The following is a 17,665-nucleotide window of genomic DNA, read 5'->3' as shown; positions in this document are numbered from 1 at the left end:
TAAGGGCATCCTGTAAATGAAAATGTTAGGATAGGATTTGGGTTTCCTGGAATCACACATTAACTTAATGTGATGTGCTATGAGAGAGAGACGTGAGTTCTGCGTGGTTTGTCCATGAGGGGCTTTTATCTCCCAAACTGATGGATGACTATGGGTTTCTTTAGTTTCAGAACTAACAGAAAAAATTCTAGTGAGGACTTAAAAAGTGAGATTTTAGAGGCAGGGGATTTGTTGCTTTTTAATATAGATGAAAAAAGCATATAGATTTAGAGAAATTCTTCTATTTACTTCACCAGTACTAACTCCAAATTAGGCCTCAAATGTATGAAATCACATTAGATTTCAGCAGCATGGCATAGTTCCCACTTCAGGATAAACTGATTGTTAAGAAAGGTAATTTAACCTGCAGGATCATCATTATTGACAATGACAGAGAACAAATCAGTCAGATTCTCAGATTTTAAGGTACAGTTTAATTAAAACTAAGTCATTTAATAAAATTACTTACAACAGTTTAGCAATCCTGCAATCTCATTTTTATGAAGTTACTTTCCAGACCAATAACGCACTTAAATCTTTAATGGTGTTTCCATGTTTCTGAAACTGAAAACCTTAAATTACTTTTAATGTTATAGGTGGAAACTGTAGATACATACTACTTGTAGCTTCAAAACATCCAGACTGTGACATGCTGCATGCCTTTTGTCTCAGTGTTCCAGGCTGAAGGACAACAGAAGCATCCTCGAAAAAAAAAGAGATGTCTTGATCCATTTCTAGAGTGGGCCTGAAATAAGGGAAGAACTGCCAATGCCACAGCTTCTCCTTGCTATCTTTTGCTGATCTCATCTTTTGGTCTCACTGGAGCTGATTTCGGGGAGGAGAAATCTGATAGTAAGTATTCAGTGGCCAAGTAAGTGCATGGTTCTCCAGTGCTGAATTATCCACAGCTGCTTACTGTTAATAGCTCTGGGCTAGACAGAGCAGGACTGGTGGGACAGTGACTGCCTGTCTCCACGATAAAATAGGGAATGTCCAAACTTAAAACCGTTATTTTCCTCAGTGGCATTGTATTTCAAAAGAATTTTGCATAACTTTAATGTGTCCATATTATCAGCCAAAGAGATAGGGACTGAGGGGTGACACTACAGCACAGCGATGATGAAAGGCATTGGTTTGCATCCTACTTATGAAAGAGTCACTGACACCCTGCAGCCAAAACCACATCCAGTTTAACTGATGCTTGCCACCTCAGGGATGAAATTTTCCCTTCTGCTTAGGCAGTTAGGAGAGATTTGAAAGGTTCTAGATCTTCCCTGACATGTCCAACAGTATTGGCTCTGATAGCATGTAGAGAAACAGCTTATATTATTTGATGCATGTGAGTTATGCAGCTGCCATGGTGTGATTCTTGGGGCTATCCTGTGCAGGGCCAGGAGCTGAACTTTGATCATCCTTGTGGGTTCCTTCCAACTCAGGATATTCTATGGTTCTATGATTCTATGAGCAATGGCTTTTTTTTTCTTGTTGTGAATCCTCTGCCACTTTTCTCTCCCTTTTTTTACTTTTGCACCACAATTAATGTTTGTGACTGGAAGGAACAGTAACTTCACAAATACATCTTCCTCATGTTACCACCAGTCTCTCTCATTTTACTACCATGTTTCTACTTTGTTAATTAGAAAAAACAGTGACTATCCTGTAACCAAGGCAGACTTTTTAAATGCACCTTAACAGTAACTAAAACCAGTGCATATGCAAACAGGTAAAGTAACTGCGTCATATTTCACTAGAGATACTTGGGTGGCATAATTTACATAAATGTATATATGTCAGATATATAGATATGTAAAAACAAAGAAACAAATGCATACATATACACACATATGTATTTGTGTATATGTATGTATTTATTTTTATGTATATATATTTTACATCTATATATCTGACATACGGATATATACACACATATGCACATGTATATGTGTATATGTACACATGTATTTATTTATTTATATTTTACATATATCTGTATATCTGACATATGTATGTAAAATATATATTAAAATAAATAAACACACACATGCATATACATATATGTACGTATATATATGCCTCTTTAACTGGGGAACTGGCAACAGAGCAAGAGGACATAGTTCTAATGTGCACCAGAGGAGGTTTAGGTCAGACATTAGGAAGAACTTTTTCATAAAAAGGGTGATTAGCCATTGGAAGGGGTTGCCCAGGGAGGTGGTGGAGTCACCGTCCCTGGAGGCGTTTAAGGAAAGACTGGACGTGGCACTGAGGGACTTGGCCCAGTTGACACAGCTGTGTTTGGTCATAGGTTGGACTCGATGATCTCAGAGGTCTTTTCCGACCTAATCGATGCTGTGATTCTGTTTTTAATGCACTTATGAGGAGAAGTATCCTGTTTGTAGGACACCCCTGCGTTTCCCGCAGACCGTCACCCCTCTGTCGCTGAGGCAAACGCGGACCCTCGGCGACAGCCCCACGCCTGCCCTCCGCCCCCGGCCGTGAGGGCACGGCCCGGCCGCGGGCGCGGCCTCGCCGCCCGCACTGCGCAGGCGCCGCCCGCGCGGGGCCGGCTCAGACGTGGCACTCGGGCTCGTGAGGGAGCGGGCGCGCGGCCCCAGGTAACGGTCCCAACGGGCACCGCCGGCTGAGGGGCCGCGGGGCGGGCGGGGGCAGCGCGGGGGCTCCGGCCGCCCTCCCTCCCTCCCTCCCTCCCTCAGCACCGGGGAACCGCGGCGCTGCTCGCACCCGCGCCGAGCCCGCGGCGGCGGGACGCGGCCCCGGGCGGGCACAGGTCACAGGTACAGCCGCGGGACGCGGGGCGGGCGGTGGGACCGGCCGCGGAGCCAGACCTGTTGCGAGCTTACGGCGGCTGAAACCGCGGAGTTCGTGGAGATAGAAATGTTACATGCACGGGAAAAATACAGAAATCCTTTACAGGCTTTGCACTGAATGGAGAAAACTTCAGCTTTTGCTTTCGTGGCTTAGCTCAAAGTGTGGTACTGAAAAAAAAACCTCAAACCAATATATATATATATATTTGCATTGCGTTCTGTATGTATGTGTGCGTGTAGATAAACGTGCACACCCCCAAAGATTGTTTGCCAAATTGAGATTGCAGCGTGCCCTGGGAAGGGACAGCCCCTCTTCCTGCATTATGTGTTACTGAGCACGGTGTCTCCGAAGAAATACAAAGTTAATAGTTCTTGAGTGAGCCAAGGACGCCAGCCTCTGGTTTTGATTCTCTTGTCCTACATGCAGAGATATAGTTTTACATCTTTACTTACATGTATACAGCAATCCTCCGAAAAAGATGACAACCTATTCTGTAATAGCAGTAAATTAAATTCTGGAGTTGTTCCTCGGTGTTGGTGTTGTTCCCCAGGCTATAGGGTGGAAGGCAAACTAATGTTGACAGAGACAGGGAGGAAAAAAGTTTTCCTGTCCTTCAACATAGAGATGCTTGTAGTGAATAAACCTGGGGAAAGATCTGGGTGTAGCAGATCCGCTCATCTCATGCAGTTTCTGGAGTGAATCTGTATGTCTGTTGTTAGAACCTGATCACTAAACCCTTAGGTGATTTTTCTGTTGATATTTTGGGTGTTGCCTCCAAACTTGTCTTGGTGTCTTGATATATATGCCTGTCTTGACATTAAATATGTTCAGTGTTAAATAGAATCTGGAACTGTGCTCGATAAACTTGCATTACTGTGCCTATGGTTACAGTTCCTGTCTCAGTCAGCACGACCTCTGTGTTTATACTGTCTGTGGGAAGTTTGACGTGGCAAGTCTTTTTTTTTTTTTTTTTTTTGTGTGTGTGTGAGAGTGAGTAAGCTGTGGAGGAAGTGATTTCCCCTGGATGCTCTTGCAGCTTAAGGTGTTGGCTGTTGCATCTACCTCAAAGTGAAAGTCTCTTCCTTTATAGAGATATAAAATATATATGTGTCTGTGCCAGTGTGTAGGTAACTTAGTGCTGATTTAGTATCTTTTGGAGCAACTAAAGCTCTCACTGCCACGTCTTTTCTGAGGGAGGCAGAGGAGTGAAGAAAGTACAGCTGGCAGCACCAAGCCTCTCATTAAACATTTCTTCTCCCCATGTTTACCTCATTAACTAATAAGCAGTAGAAAAGTCCTTAAGATTAACTACTTGAAGCAGTTTGATACTACAGCTAAGAAATCTTACAGCTCATTGAGGAGTGTGGTTTAGAGGGTTGCATGGGCAGGGTGTGGGGAGGGCTGGGCCCTGTACACAGCTCAGGGTGTTTTCTTGTCTGACGTGGAAGATCAGTAAAACTGTTGGGTTTTTTTCCTTCAGAAATAGGTGTTTAATCTGAGAAGCCTAGAGATGGGTTTTCTGATAGGAATAGCTTTTCTATACTGACATGTACCAGTGCAGCATGAATTTATGTGAGTCATCTTGAGGAGCCTCTGTGTGTGCTTCTGGAGCACAATTCCTGATTTATTTTCATCCAGTTTGTGTATTTAAAGATGACTCCATGGCTTGAGCTTAAGAATGTGAAGTGTAGGTGGTTGGGGAAGCTATTTCAAAGGAACATTTAACACCTAAAATGATAGTTTATATTGTATACCTTTAGTTCTTTGGGGATGCCTGACCTATGTGCTTGAGGCTCTTCAGGAGTAGTAAATGCTCACTCAGGGTTTGGATCCTCAGGACTTTCCTCAAAGTTTTCTAAAATTTTATTCTAAGCTCTTTTAACAAAATCTGACTACAAGAAGCAAATTATATGACTTGTGAATGCTCTCATCATTAGAAAACTTTTTCTGAATTGCTTTTGGTCAAATTCTGGTTTTTTTGGTTGTTTCCTTTTCTTTAACAACAGAATCAAGATGTGAAAGTTTAGGGACAAGATGCCTGATAACAGCAAGGACAACATAGAGTACTGTTGAGGCCATGCTGCCCTCAGAGAGCAGCTTCTCACTTGTGGAAGACCTTGTGCTGAATTTTGTCACACTGTGCAATTCTGCAGTAAAAATGCTGCTCAGGCTTGGCTCACTAATGCAGAAAACAACTGGAAATAGGATCTCTGTCCTATGTTTTACTCTCTCTTTCTCCAGCATAAAAGCAAGGAATCTTCCCTCACTTGCTTGGAATGGGGTTTGTGTAAAAGGTTTGATGGAAAGCTGGTGCCATGTTCCACATCTCTGCTAAAGAAAGGTGTGCTAGGACAGGAGAAGAGTTTGCTAGGGGAGTTTTATGCTCCAGTCACTCTGCCTTTCCTGATTTTTCAGTGTTCATTGGGATGGCTGGTATCTGGGAAGGAGGATTCACAGTGTGTTTTCCAGGTGTAGTTAAGTCAAGGTTTTCCCGGTAAAGAGAGCAATTTGGGACTTTCCTTTGAGGTTTTTTTCCACCTGCATATCCATTACGTCCCCATTTTTCTCTCCATGGGCCTGGGAGGGGTGAATCCCATTCAGAAAAAATCGGTGATTTGTTTAAATTCCTGCAGTATGTGGTAGTGCTGAGGAAACCAAGCAAGCAAACAAACTCACTATTTGTCCTTGACTTCAGGTCTTTTTTTTGCCTTCAAAAGCCTTTTATCTTTTTTTGGAAAATACTGTTCACAGCCTTTTGAAATGCAGAGAGTGATGAATAGTAGCAGGTGTCACTTTCTCTTTTGCAGATCCTTAAGGAAGACCTGATACTTGGAATGAGAATATTGCCATCATGAGTCAACAAGGTTATGTTGCAGCTCCTCCCTATTCCCAATCCCAACCAGGAATAGGAGGTTTTGGATCACCTAATTCTTCACTTCATTATGGACATTATGGGGACCCGAACGCTTCATACTCAGCACCTCAACCAAGTATGATTTTGGCTTAAAATTTCTATTCAGAGTCTACTTTTCTGTGGTGATGTTTTCCATCTCTTTTTCTTACCTTTCTAAGTTTTACACTGCTACTGCAACAGGAAACAGAATAAAAGAAGTTTTACCCAGTTTCTCTGAAACGTTTTACTAAAGACAGCGGGAGTTGTGTTAATTTATTCAAAAGCTGAATATAGTCAGAATTCTGATAGAACTACTTCTCGTAATTGGAATATTAGAGTATTTGGGAAAAATACCAGTTCTGGTATTTATATTATGTTAGAGTAATTTAAAGGGAAATATTTCAAGGGGTACAGGTTGAAATATTGTTTATTCAGCGCTGCTGTCTGCATAAATTAGTTTCTTCACAGTCAGTGTAATAGATCTGAATTAAGAACTGTTTTCAGTATAGGCTTGGAGGCTCATTTTGATTTTGTTCTTAAATGTTGATCCAAGTTTTTGTCCTTACCTTGGTCTCCAAAATCAAAGGGACCTCTTGATTCTACTTGGAAATATAACTGGGGGACAGGGAATGATGAGTATCCCAAACTGTCTGTTCATTGCTTCTTTCTTACTGTCCCTCTTGGGTTCTTTTGCTGGAAAGGTACAAACTGCTGTTTGTTCCTTTGTACTGTCTGTTAGTTTTTCCTATCTGCTTATATGACCGACCAGGAATCTGTGCTTTCTTTGGGAATCACAGAATGACTGAGGTTGGAAGGGGTCTCTGGTCCAGCCCCTCTGCTCAAGCTGGAGCTGGTATTCTTATTGCTAAAACAGGGCTGTACACTGTTATTTCTTGGCCATCTTGTGCTTTCTTACAGGGTTTTACATAAAAGTGCTTAATCTTTTACAGGTGTGTCAAAATCAACTGTGCCTTTTGGATCCTCGGCTCCTGTTGGGCCTCCACCACCTGGTGCCCATCAGTTCAGCCAGACCAATTTCCACAATGGGCCTGGGACACCAGGGCAGCAGCCACACAGGTGACCTGAAAGAACTGATTTGTGAGAGCTGAGCTGTTTGACCTCTCTTGCCTCTCTGGGAAGGGAATGGGGAAACCCCTCAGTTTTACAAGGGGTCCTAGGAAAATCAGGGTTAATCTTCCCTGGGACATAGCCTGAGAGCTTGTTTTACCAGAGTGAAGTAGTGTGGTAGGAAATAACTTCATAAGCCACATGTGTGTTTCTGCTTTCTTTTCTTTAGTTATTTTTCTTGCATTCCATATCTGATAATCATGAAGCAGTTTTTCCCTACCTGCATCTTCTTTTTTCCTCTACTACAGAGAACTCCTCAACAGTTTCTCACTTCCTTTTCTTCTCTTTACAGATTTTTCTCCTAATCTTCTTCACACATCCCTGGTAGGGAATGTTCCTTTATAAGCTTGGAAAGGGGATGGAGTGCTGTGATATGGTCAGAAGCTTGTGTTTCTTAATCTTAAGGTTTACAGTTGTTACCACTCTCACTTTGCCATGGCATTTGTTTCTAACCATTCAAACAAACACGTACTGCCTTTTTTACTTAAACAAGTGTGCAGTCTCTCTGTGCTTCATGTGCTTCATACCTTTTAATACTAGTGAGTAGAATGTGGGCAAACTCTCTTAAGGCTTTGTCCTAATTAATTGTTTTGGCACCACCCTTGAGAAGGTATGAGATCTTCTCGAGTTATGGTTGGTTGTTGTAATTTTTTTGCATAACTGCCCTGATTTTTCCCTTTAGGTTTCAAGGCCCTCCACCTCCAGGCAACACAGGAGCTTCCTATCCTCCCTACAGTCCTCAGTCACAACCAGCCTTCCCAAATGCTGCACCTGCCTCATCTACAGCACAACTTGCTGACCAGCTCAACAGCATGCAGATAAATAACTATGGTAATGGTTTTGTCTCATCTGAGCGACTTTTTCTCAGTTAAAGCATTAAGACTGTGATAATTAGAAAGCTACTGAGCTTCTGTATAAACAGAAAAGGAAATCTTTGGCCACTATGATTTAAGCTCTTAGAATTCTTTTTATCTCATCCAATTCCAAAACCAGTATTATTGGGTTAATTCTGAATTGGTGTTTGATGAACCTTCTGTAAAAGTTGGCCATCCCATCAGTCATTTCTGAAATTACTTAGTGAACCTGTCAGGAACAGCCAAGGCATGAGCAATAATATACGGACAGGGTTTAATTTTCCTCACCATTTTACAGTTTCTCTTTGTTTTGAAACTCTTTTATTCTTTTTTGTATAAATATTTTAATTTTTCATCTAAATTTATCTGCATTTATTTTGATGTTATAACATCTCAAACCTAGGCCATGAAGTAAAGATGTGATCATGTGATGCTTCCATGTAAATTACTTCCCACCACTAATTTTGATATGTATGTAAATGCTGTAAAAGATTTAATAGGTAAAACAATTACGTAAAATATAATGTTCTCATGTTATGTGTTGGAAGGCTGAGATACCCTTTAGGCTGCTAAAGACAAATTCTATACAGCTTTGCCTCTCTTTTGGGTTTTGTTCTTGTCACTGTAAGACTGAGCTGATGTAACTTTACTGAGTGAGAAATTCACAGCTTGAAATCTCCTGGAGTGATATTTTTGTACCAGCTGAAGACCTGAGCTTGTGTTTTGCATGTGAAGTCTTGTTTGCAATTAATATGTCTGACAGAAGATGCATTTCAGTGCTTGTGTATTAACACACTGGTCCTTTCGATTCAAACCTAATTTTGGTTATTTTTTAGCTTTCTTTAAAATTATTTTGCCTTAGGTCTTTGTGAGAAATTTGACTAAAAATATAGGTTTTGTAAAGTAGTGAGTATTTACAGGTAGTAAGTCTCAAAACCCTCCAGTTTCTGGGGTTCTCTTAATTTTAGTTGGAATCTGGATCCTATAAACAGCAAGCTATTCCTCACCAGTGTGTACAAAATAATTCCCACATGTTTCATCTTTTAGCATCAAGTGGATTTATTTTCCATCAAGCTTGTCATGGTGAAGTACAAATAGCAGACTAACACAAACATGCCACATAAGAGAACTTGATTATTAAACAAAAAGAATGTTGTTTCACATTCTGAAATTAAATATTTCAAAAGCAAAAGCTGATCTATGCATATTCTAATCAAGAATTGTCAGTCTGGCTTTCCTCTCTCTTTCCCCATCCATCCCAGCTGCAGGGTTCTATTGAAAATAGAGCCAAAAATAAAAAATCGAATGTCTGAATCAGTTCAGACATACTGTGAGGTCAGATTTGTGGTGTGAACAGACCTGTAGAGTCCCCATGGTGCAGCACTGTCAGTGTGGGATACAGGATTGTCTCTGTTACAAGTGTATTGAGGAAAGCCAGAGCACCTCCCCCCAGAGTTGGGAGGTTATCATTTGACACTCATCTGACAGAGTTTCTCGCTCAGGTCCTGGCACCGCTCCGAGCCCTGGGCATCCGGCATCTTTCCAGAGTCCACGACTCCCAGCTCCCCCAACCCAGCAGCAAATGGTTCTGCCACCTGGGCCACAGGTTCCTCCTCCACCAACCAGTGGTGTCAATGGCCTTTGCACTCAGCCGTCACTGCCTCCGCTGGCCAGACCAGGTGGGATCCCTGGACCCGTCCCTCCAAATCCCAACCTGCAGCAGCTCCCAGGACAACCTCCAGGGCCTGGATATCATCCTCAGCAGGGTAGGGGAGGATGTTTGTTCTGTAATTGAAAACAAAGCATGAATGGAGAATCCCTGATGGAACTGTGTCCATTCGCTGCTGAATATCCAGCTGATTGGAAAAACAAAAATTTCCTTTTTGTAGAAAGGTAAAGATTTGCATTGTCAGTCAGTCCATCTGAGACAGGCTCTGCTTTTGCTCAAAAGTTTAGCACTCTCTTGAGACTTAAGGAAAAAAAAGGAGATAAATTTGTATCAGAAGGAGAATTACTTCATTAGTAAGTGGTAAAGGCACATAGTACAGGAAGGAGTTTCTCCTACACTCTATAAAGGTATAGGCTGCTCTCTGTCTTACAGTAGTGTCATAAGCAGCCTTCAGAAATGGTTTACTGTGGCAACAGTGAATTGTAACTGAATACAACTATTTCACCTGATATAGGTGAGTGAAACAGTTTTTTTGACAACTAAAAAACTGGCTAACTTGACTGATGTTAGGGGAGAGATTCTCACTGATGTAATGGCCTGGGTTGAGTAGCTGTGGTCATCTCTGCTACCCATCCTACTTCATGTATACCTGGAGACTTTGGGGCCAGAGTTGTCACATGTAGTCTTATTCATACCTTTAAAACACAAACTGCATAAGCCAAAGGAATCCCCGTGTTGTCCTTGCTGAAAACAGAAAGGAAGGAGAAATTCAGTAAGAATTAATTTTATGGCAGAAATTGATGTTAAAAGTTGATAATGGAACTTAAATACTTTAAATAAATTGTCATTTGTAACTCTGCAGCAAACTATGGTCCTCAAATGGCAGGATCTCAGCTGTCTTATCCTGGTGCTTTTCCTGGAGGTCCAGCACAGCTCTCAGGCCCACAGCAGAAGAAGCTTGATCCTAACTCTATTCCAAGCCCAGTAAGTGATGTGGCACTAATATTTTATAAAAGTAACTTTCTGCTGCCTTTAAGATACGGGAATGGCAGTGCTAACATTGTGTTCACTGGAGCTGGTGGGGGTTTTTGTAACATAAAATTGTGCTTGCATGGCTTGGTTCACAAGATGTGCTCTAGTGTTTGCAGTTTGCTATTTATGCAGTTTTGTACTCTGTGCTGTCAGTTTGGGATAAATTAGTACATAAAGTTAGTTTGGTTACTGAAGTTGCTTTGTAAGTTTATCTAGCATGGGACATACTCATGACTCCAGATACTTTACTAGGAGCTCTCAACAGGATTCTTAGTGTGGCAGTGAGCAGTACTGAAGGATTACTTGAATTCACTGCAGGAATCTTCCACTTCTGCTGAGGCAGGTTTGCTGCACAGGAAAAACATTCTTGCAGAAGCCTGACCCTGTCTGGTAGGGAACAGTCTTGCTTTGTCCTTCTAGAAAAGATTTGTTTTATCCTGTGACGGTTTTGATGTAAACCACCTAGAATTTTGGAAAAAACACTTTGTAATCCCTTAGGGGTTAATGTAACAACTGCAGTTGCCTCTGTTGAAGGCAATTTTTAAGTTAAATATAACTGAAAACCATGGTGTAAAAAAACCCCTAAAGTGAGTGTCTGTATAAATAACAAATGCCCTCAAGTCAGTCGTTGCTGGTGTTTCAGTGTGGTGCTTTTTACATCGGAAGGATAAAATGGTCTTGTCTAAGTTAAAAAAAAGGGCAGAGGGAGAAGGAGGTCTGGCATGAAAACATGGGCTGATGTCTTGTTTCAATTCTGCATGTAGCATAAACAGCCTTGGCTATGACAGCCATGTTAAAATAGGTTAAAAGGGTTGGTTAAGCAGCACAGAGAGGATCGAAATGACGTGTTTAAAAGAAACACGATCTGGGTCAACGTCTGTAAAGGGCAAAAAGCTAATGCAGAATGAGGAATGAGTGTGGCCATGTGTATTTCTGTTGTTATATTTACATTATGTAATTACAGAAGTGTTACCAGATAGATTTACTTCTTATCTGTAGCCATTGTTGATTTATATTTCTCTTACATATGTTAGAGGTTGATATGTGCTCTGACAACATTTATGAAAACTAGCGTCTGGGCTTTGTCAACAGTTATTTCCAAGAACAATGATATATTTAGGTCAGTTAGCTGCAGAATACTGTGGTACACTGATCCTTTGCAGAGCTAAGTCTGAAAGTGGTTTGCTTTCTTCAGCCTGTGGACCTTTTCAGAGCAGAACCTTTTTCCTTCATATGCAGGAGTTAGCTATAAGTATACATGCCAAGGAGGGCAGGGAAAAGTAATTAAGCAGAAGATCTAGTAAGCTCTCTGAAGAATGTCTTGTATATTTAAATTGCAGTACACAAACTTTACTGGGGGGGAAAAAAAGTTACAGGCCCCAGTGTGTTAGGAAATACCTCTTGGACATTGATCAATAGACTCTATGCAAGTAATTTTGTTTTTTTCTCTGTTTGCTTTCCAACAGAGGCTTCTGAACTTCCCTAGCTATTATTAGAAGTTCATGTACAGTGTAAAGATGCCATTCCATGAGATACTGGCAGCAGTGGCAAAGCCAGTTTCAGAAATTCCGTCTCATTCCTCTCGCCTCTCACAGCTGTTTGGATGCACTCTAAACAAGGTTGTGAGGGCACAAGAGGAATAATGGTATCATCCTTGGGATCCCATTTCTGATGTGGAACAAAATACAGCTTTTTATAACTTTGGTTATATCCTGAAAAGTATCAGGCTTAAACATGAGTGAGGGACTGTGCAGAAGTAAGAGAGAAAGGAATTTGGGCAGTAAAACCAGCTGCATTGAGAATTTCATGACATGATATGGTAAATGCTCTAAACTAGGCTTCAGCCAGTGTCACTTGGTGTAGATGTTAGCCTGTTTGTGAATGCAGCTGAATGCATGGCTCACCTTTCTCATACTGTTCTTGCTTCTTATTCATCAGATCCAAGTAATTGAAAGTGATAAAGCTGCCAGAGGAGGGCAGGTCTATGCTACAAACACCAGAGGACAGGTTCCTCCTCTCGTCACCACTGACTGCATAATCCAAGACCAAGGTAACTGCCCTTACTGATTTGAGAGTCCTTCTAGATGAAATCAAATACAATTAAAAAAACAAACAAAAAAAGACCAGATTTTCAAATTTCTCATCTGAAAACCATGTTCCTTACTCTAAATTGGACACGAAATTGGAGACTTCCTTGAAATAAAAGAAAAAGAGGGAAGGAGGGAAGTAGGAGTTGAATTCTTACACCTCCTCTACCTTTCCTGGCCTTTAAAGTAATCTGAATAGTTGAGACAACTTTTCTTTTTAACTGAAAATTTTCCAAGATGTTACATTTCAAGCTGAAAATCCTTTTTGGATTCTTCTGAGATTGTAAAAGATGGACACTGGAAGAAGCAGTGAGCCTAGACTCTGGCACTGTTATGTTTTAAGATAACAAATTTTAGGAAGTTCTCTTCAAGGCAACAGGGGCCTTGAAGTGTGCAAGCTGTCTAGTTGACTTACACTGGCCAAAGGAAAAATTTATCTGCCTTTGTCTCTGCCTAGAGCCTGGAAGTACAATCTTCCACGTGCTGCTCTTGACAGCAGACTCAGTATTTTAATACAGGTTAAACTGATAGTACTACTCAGCCCAGCAGTAATTTATCAGTGCTGGGATAAATGTATAAAATGTACAAACACATCAAATCTTTTTTGGCATTATCTGAGAATGGGATAATGCAGTTCTGATGATCCAGGAAATTCCTTTCAAGAAACTGAGCAGAGCTGCAGCTTGATAGTTCAAGAGGGAGCAGGAGGAGGCTGATTACTGAGCTCATGTCTCCTTGCAGTGCTCGTCTGTAGTGCACAGCACAGCTTCTCACTGAGGGGCCTGGGCTAAGTGTGCTACTCAAAGTGGTGTGGTGACTTCAGCACACTGTATTTGGCAATATAAGTGAGCATGGGGATGTTAACACAGATACACTATTTGCTGAATCAGAGCTAGCTCATCAGAGCAGTCTTAACAGTAGGTATCAGTCTGCCTCATTCCTTTATATACAGTGCTGATATTGGGGGGATATCATCTATGTTATCTTTTTTTAAGGTCGTAGATATGATAGGTTTCAAACTAATGTCTTTTGTTGCAAATGATTGTGGGATTATTCTTGATATGTTTAAATCCCTGCTTTAAAGTCAAACAGCAAGGAAAGATTTAACCAGAGGGAGGGACAATGGGCTGACAATAATGAGGAGAGGTGGGCAGAAGCCTGCATGGGAGGGAAAAAAGCATGTATTTAATGTAACATATGCCCTTGTTGCTTGATGTTGTTGTTTCTATTTTTCTGCTTTGTGTTGGGGTGGGAGGGTTCCTTCTGCCAGCCTTTCACTGGGCTGTGTTGGGTGTTGCAGGCCACGCCAGCCCTCGTTATATCCGATGTACCACCTACTGCTTCCCACTGACTTCAGATATGGCCAAGCAGACCCGCATTCCACTGGCAGCTGTCATCCAGCCTTTTGCTAATGTCCCACCAAATGAGGTAAGGGCTACCTGAATATCAGTCCTATATGGTTTTGTCTCCTAAATATTGCTGACTTGTTCTTCTCTCATCAGGTTGGGGGTGAGAGGGTTTTACCTCAGACTGTGAATTGGTAAGACCGTAGAGAGATGGCAGAAGACTATGGGTCATGATGCAATTTGAAGGATAAAAATCTTCATTTTGAGAAAGTACAGGAGTGATCAGTCTGTAATCTGAACCACACCTGTTTCCACAACTATCTTTAGTTTATGCCAGCTTTGTTAGTTGCTTGCTCTGCTGGAGCTCTGTAGGTATGGGCAAAGACGTTAGAAGATGAGTAGGACCTCCAACTGTATCAAATTATTTTTAAGGTGTGGAGAGCTGGATTCAAAGAATGACATTTTTCCATTGAGTTCTTCGCAAAATAATTTAATTGCACAACAGAATTGCATTTTCTGCTTGGATGAGCTGAGTCATACAAAGAAGACGAATGTAACCACCCAATTTTGGCACTCATTTGGAGGCACTAACCTCATCAGTTCTTTTCTTACATGACCATCCCTAATGGCCTTTGATATTCTAAACACACCCCTAGTTCTTCTGCAAAGTATTTCTGCAGGGTTGGCAGTATTCGGGGATCTTAAGACAATTACCCAGGTTTGCTGCCACCCCCAAAGTGTTTTATCAATACATTTCATTGCATCATCTGTGGGATCATCTTTCTTGTTCTTCAACTCCTGCCTCCTCTGTTGCACAGCTTCTAAACTCTGCAAGGTCTGCAGAATGCATTTCCTTTCCTGATTTACTTTCAGAGTGCTGTTTACTGGGGAAAAACCTGAGGGATTTCATGAAGCTGTAGTATGCGATTGCGTCTTCAAAAACTCCTCACAGAATGCATGCACAGAAAAGCCTAATTAAAATTGCTAAGACCTTCAGTGCTTGGTTTTGCAGTCTTTGATTTTTCTCTAACTTCCTTTTATTACCTGTAAATTCTTAGTGATTTGGGTTTTTTTAAATATACATTGGTAAAAGCAGATGTTGTTCTTTATCAGGATGGATAACTTCCAATCCAACAGACCTCTGTAGTTTGAATTAAGAGTATTATTTTAGCAGGGCAGTATGTAGTTATCTTCTCTGTGGTCCCCAGGGAAATAGGATGTATTACTCACGGTATTGCAGATACAGAGTCTCACCATTTGTCTGCTAGACAGCAACTTTGGGTTTCATTCCAGTTCTGGAGAGGAATGTGCAGACTTGGCTTGTTGCCCTCTGCATTTTCTCCTAGATGAAACTCCTGCTGTTGCTTCTCCACCCCTTCACTTTATCAGCCAACCTTTACTCTTTACCACCCTTTATCCCAGTTTCTGTGCCCAGGTGGCACTTACCAAGTCCACTTTGGTGTTGGCTCTTCGTTTGTTCATCTTTCACTTGGAGTCTGCCTCTAGTCCTTTATGTCCCCCACTCATGGCTCCCTTGTCTCTGCATTGTGTTTGGACAGGATGAACAATGAGCTTCTAAAATCTGACTCTCTTCTGCATACATAAATTTGCAGGATGTCCAAACACTTGTGCTTGGCCAAGTTCAGGGGGGTTTTCCTGGCGTTGGCAAAAAGATGTGCTGGGTGACCCACCCGTTCTGAAGTGTCAGTGCTCACAAGCTGTTGGAAAGGTCAGTGGGGCTCATTAATCTGCAAAGAGCAGTGTGTTTTTCCCTAGCCTTTTTCTTGGAGGAGGCTAAGAAAGCTCTGAAAAATGCCTCTCGAAATTGGCAAAAGCCCAGTGTGGAAAATTTTAGTCAGAACAATTATAGCTTGGTAAAGTTGTAAGAACTAAGGAGATAGCATTAGAGTAAGAAGTGCTGGGCAGCCTTAGCTGAGGCAGTTTTTCCAAGGCTTGCCTGTGCCCTTTGTCTTCACTGCTGCTGCCAAAATAAGATCTTGCTCTTAAGTTCTTCTAATAAAAATGGTCTTCCATATGGGATTTACAACTACTTTAATTCTGAAAAGCCACTTAATTTGAAAGAACTGGGCTTTTTATAGAGATAAAATACATTCAGGGGCTTACTCATGTTTCTGAACTTCCTAGTATGGTGTGTCCTGCCTGAAACTAGTGACTGCAAGGCACAGAATGTTCTTTGTTTCAGAGTATCTAGCCTGTCTTATGCATCATACCTTTTGACAATGTCTACAGGTGATGCTCATCACATGTTACAGGGCTACAAAGTGGAAATCTGTCTTTATTTCTTGATAAACAGCGTATTGTACATAATCTTAAAATAATGTGGCTTTATCTTCTTGCCTTTTGTTGAATAGTTTCCCTTTATTCATGTTGGTTGCAGCTTCAGCTGCTGTTTCTGACATACTCACTGTTGGGGTGAAATTCTCCCCCAGAGAATTTCAGTTCTGTTTCTTTTCAAAGAGGAGGAAGAAAACCAGTGGCTACAAGGGTTTAGTGGACCATGGGTGGGAAATGACCACAAATGCTTTGTGCAGCTGCTGATATGGGTGGGAACAGCTGAGACCCTGACCCACCTCACTTGAACTGTGAGGACTTGAGCAGGACTTTAGTAGATATAATCCATTATCATGCATATTACACACTGTGCATTTCTGGATTGCTAAAGCCGTACTGAAAAAGCTATGAGCTAGTGGGGTCATTCAAGTGACAGATTTATGAGTGTTCTATAAATACAATTGATCATCACTTAGAGATGAGGATGAATTGAAAGTAGTATATGAAATGCATTTGAATTTTCAGTGGTCTGTTGCCATAGATTCATGTCTATATGTATTTAATTTTTTCTTTATGCCATTACTGTACTAAAACAGAAACAAAGGAGAAACCTTATCTTGTTCCTATTTCCCATGAGGATTAATTTTTTCTGCTTTGATGTATGTAGCATTTGTTGTATAAATAATAGCAAGAAAACTGCAGATCCATACTATCCACTCCTATCCAGACTTTGCTTGACACTGTGTAATCTGAACTGCAGCAAAAATTTAGAAAAAATAAAAAAGAGAGATAGCTGAGTCTATTGACACTGATAAAATGAGATATGTACATGAGGGGGAGAGCACAGCAGCATTTAGCGTTTTCTTCTGTCAGTTAGATACTGTTTATTTGACTCTGTTCAGATTTTACTCTGAAGAATCAATAGTGCTCCAGCTGACAGAGGCTGGGACACTTCCTGAAGTTCTGGAAGTAATGACTGTAATGATTTTTATTTTTTTTTAAAATAAGCTGTCAATTGAATGCATAGTAACAGTAGTCAACTGGAAATTGAGCTTCGAGGATTTGCTTCCAATGCCTAAAAACATGGGGGGATGGACATGAAAGATCCTGGGAACTTTCAAATAGAAGTTTTAGGTCTAGTGGTTCATCAGTAGTTTCCTCAGAAATACACTTTTGGTTTGAAGGTCCAAACTGGAAAAGGTAGTTTGGGATTTCAGCGAGTCCAAAAGGCAGATTTAAGCTCCTTAGTCACTGTGGGTTCTTTTCACCCTGTAATTAGGACATGAACCAAGTGGAATGTCTGCACACAGAGACTGGTATCCTGTCTCCAAATGTGAAGTGTGAATATTAGCATACAAACTGATTTGGGTTTGTTTGGTTTTTTTTAAACTAAAATCTGAGAAAAAACTGTCAGAAGCTGAGAGATACACAGACTTTAACAGGGACATCCAAAGAGGTGTAGACCACATATCTCCATTTTTATTAAAGAATGGGATACA

General features: G+C 41.1%; 1 protein-coding gene across 3 annotated transcripts in view; it reads left to right on the top strand.

The window, feature by feature from the left end:
* Positions 1-738: 738 nt before the first annotated feature.
* Positions 739-17,665, top strand: part of SEC24D (SEC24 homolog D, COPII coat complex component) — a 47,741-nt gene continuing 30,814 nt past the window's right edge. Inside the window, exons 1-8 of one of the 3 annotated variants that reach the window (XM_027659038.1) lie at positions 739-891; positions 5,673-5,855; positions 6,709-6,835; positions 7,569-7,717; positions 9,243-9,506; positions 10,272-10,393; positions 12,380-12,491; positions 13,829-13,956. In XM_027659038.1, the coding sequence (XP_027514839.1) occupies positions 5,717-5,855; positions 6,709-6,835; positions 7,569-7,717; positions 9,243-9,506; positions 10,272-10,393; positions 12,380-12,491; positions 13,829-13,956 (1,041 nt within the window). In that variant the 5' untranslated portion in view covers positions 739-891; positions 5,673-5,716. Of the gene's footprint in view, positions 892-2,568; positions 2,652-2,714; positions 2,832-5,672; positions 5,856-6,708; positions 6,836-7,568; positions 7,718-9,242; positions 9,507-10,271; positions 10,394-12,379; positions 12,492-13,828; positions 13,957-17,665 lie in introns of those variants that run through there. The other 2 variants (XM_027659039.1, XM_027659040.1) reach the window with 2 other exon arrangements.

Source organism: Corapipo altera, unplaced genomic scaffold (assembly GCF_003945725.1).
Source record: "Corapipo altera isolate COAL_440 unplaced genomic scaffold, ASM394572v1 255, whole genome shotgun sequence".
NCBI lineage: Eukaryota > Metazoa > Chordata > Aves > Passeriformes > Pipridae > Corapipo > Corapipo altera.
This window is presented reverse-complemented; position numbering and strand designations above follow the sequence as displayed.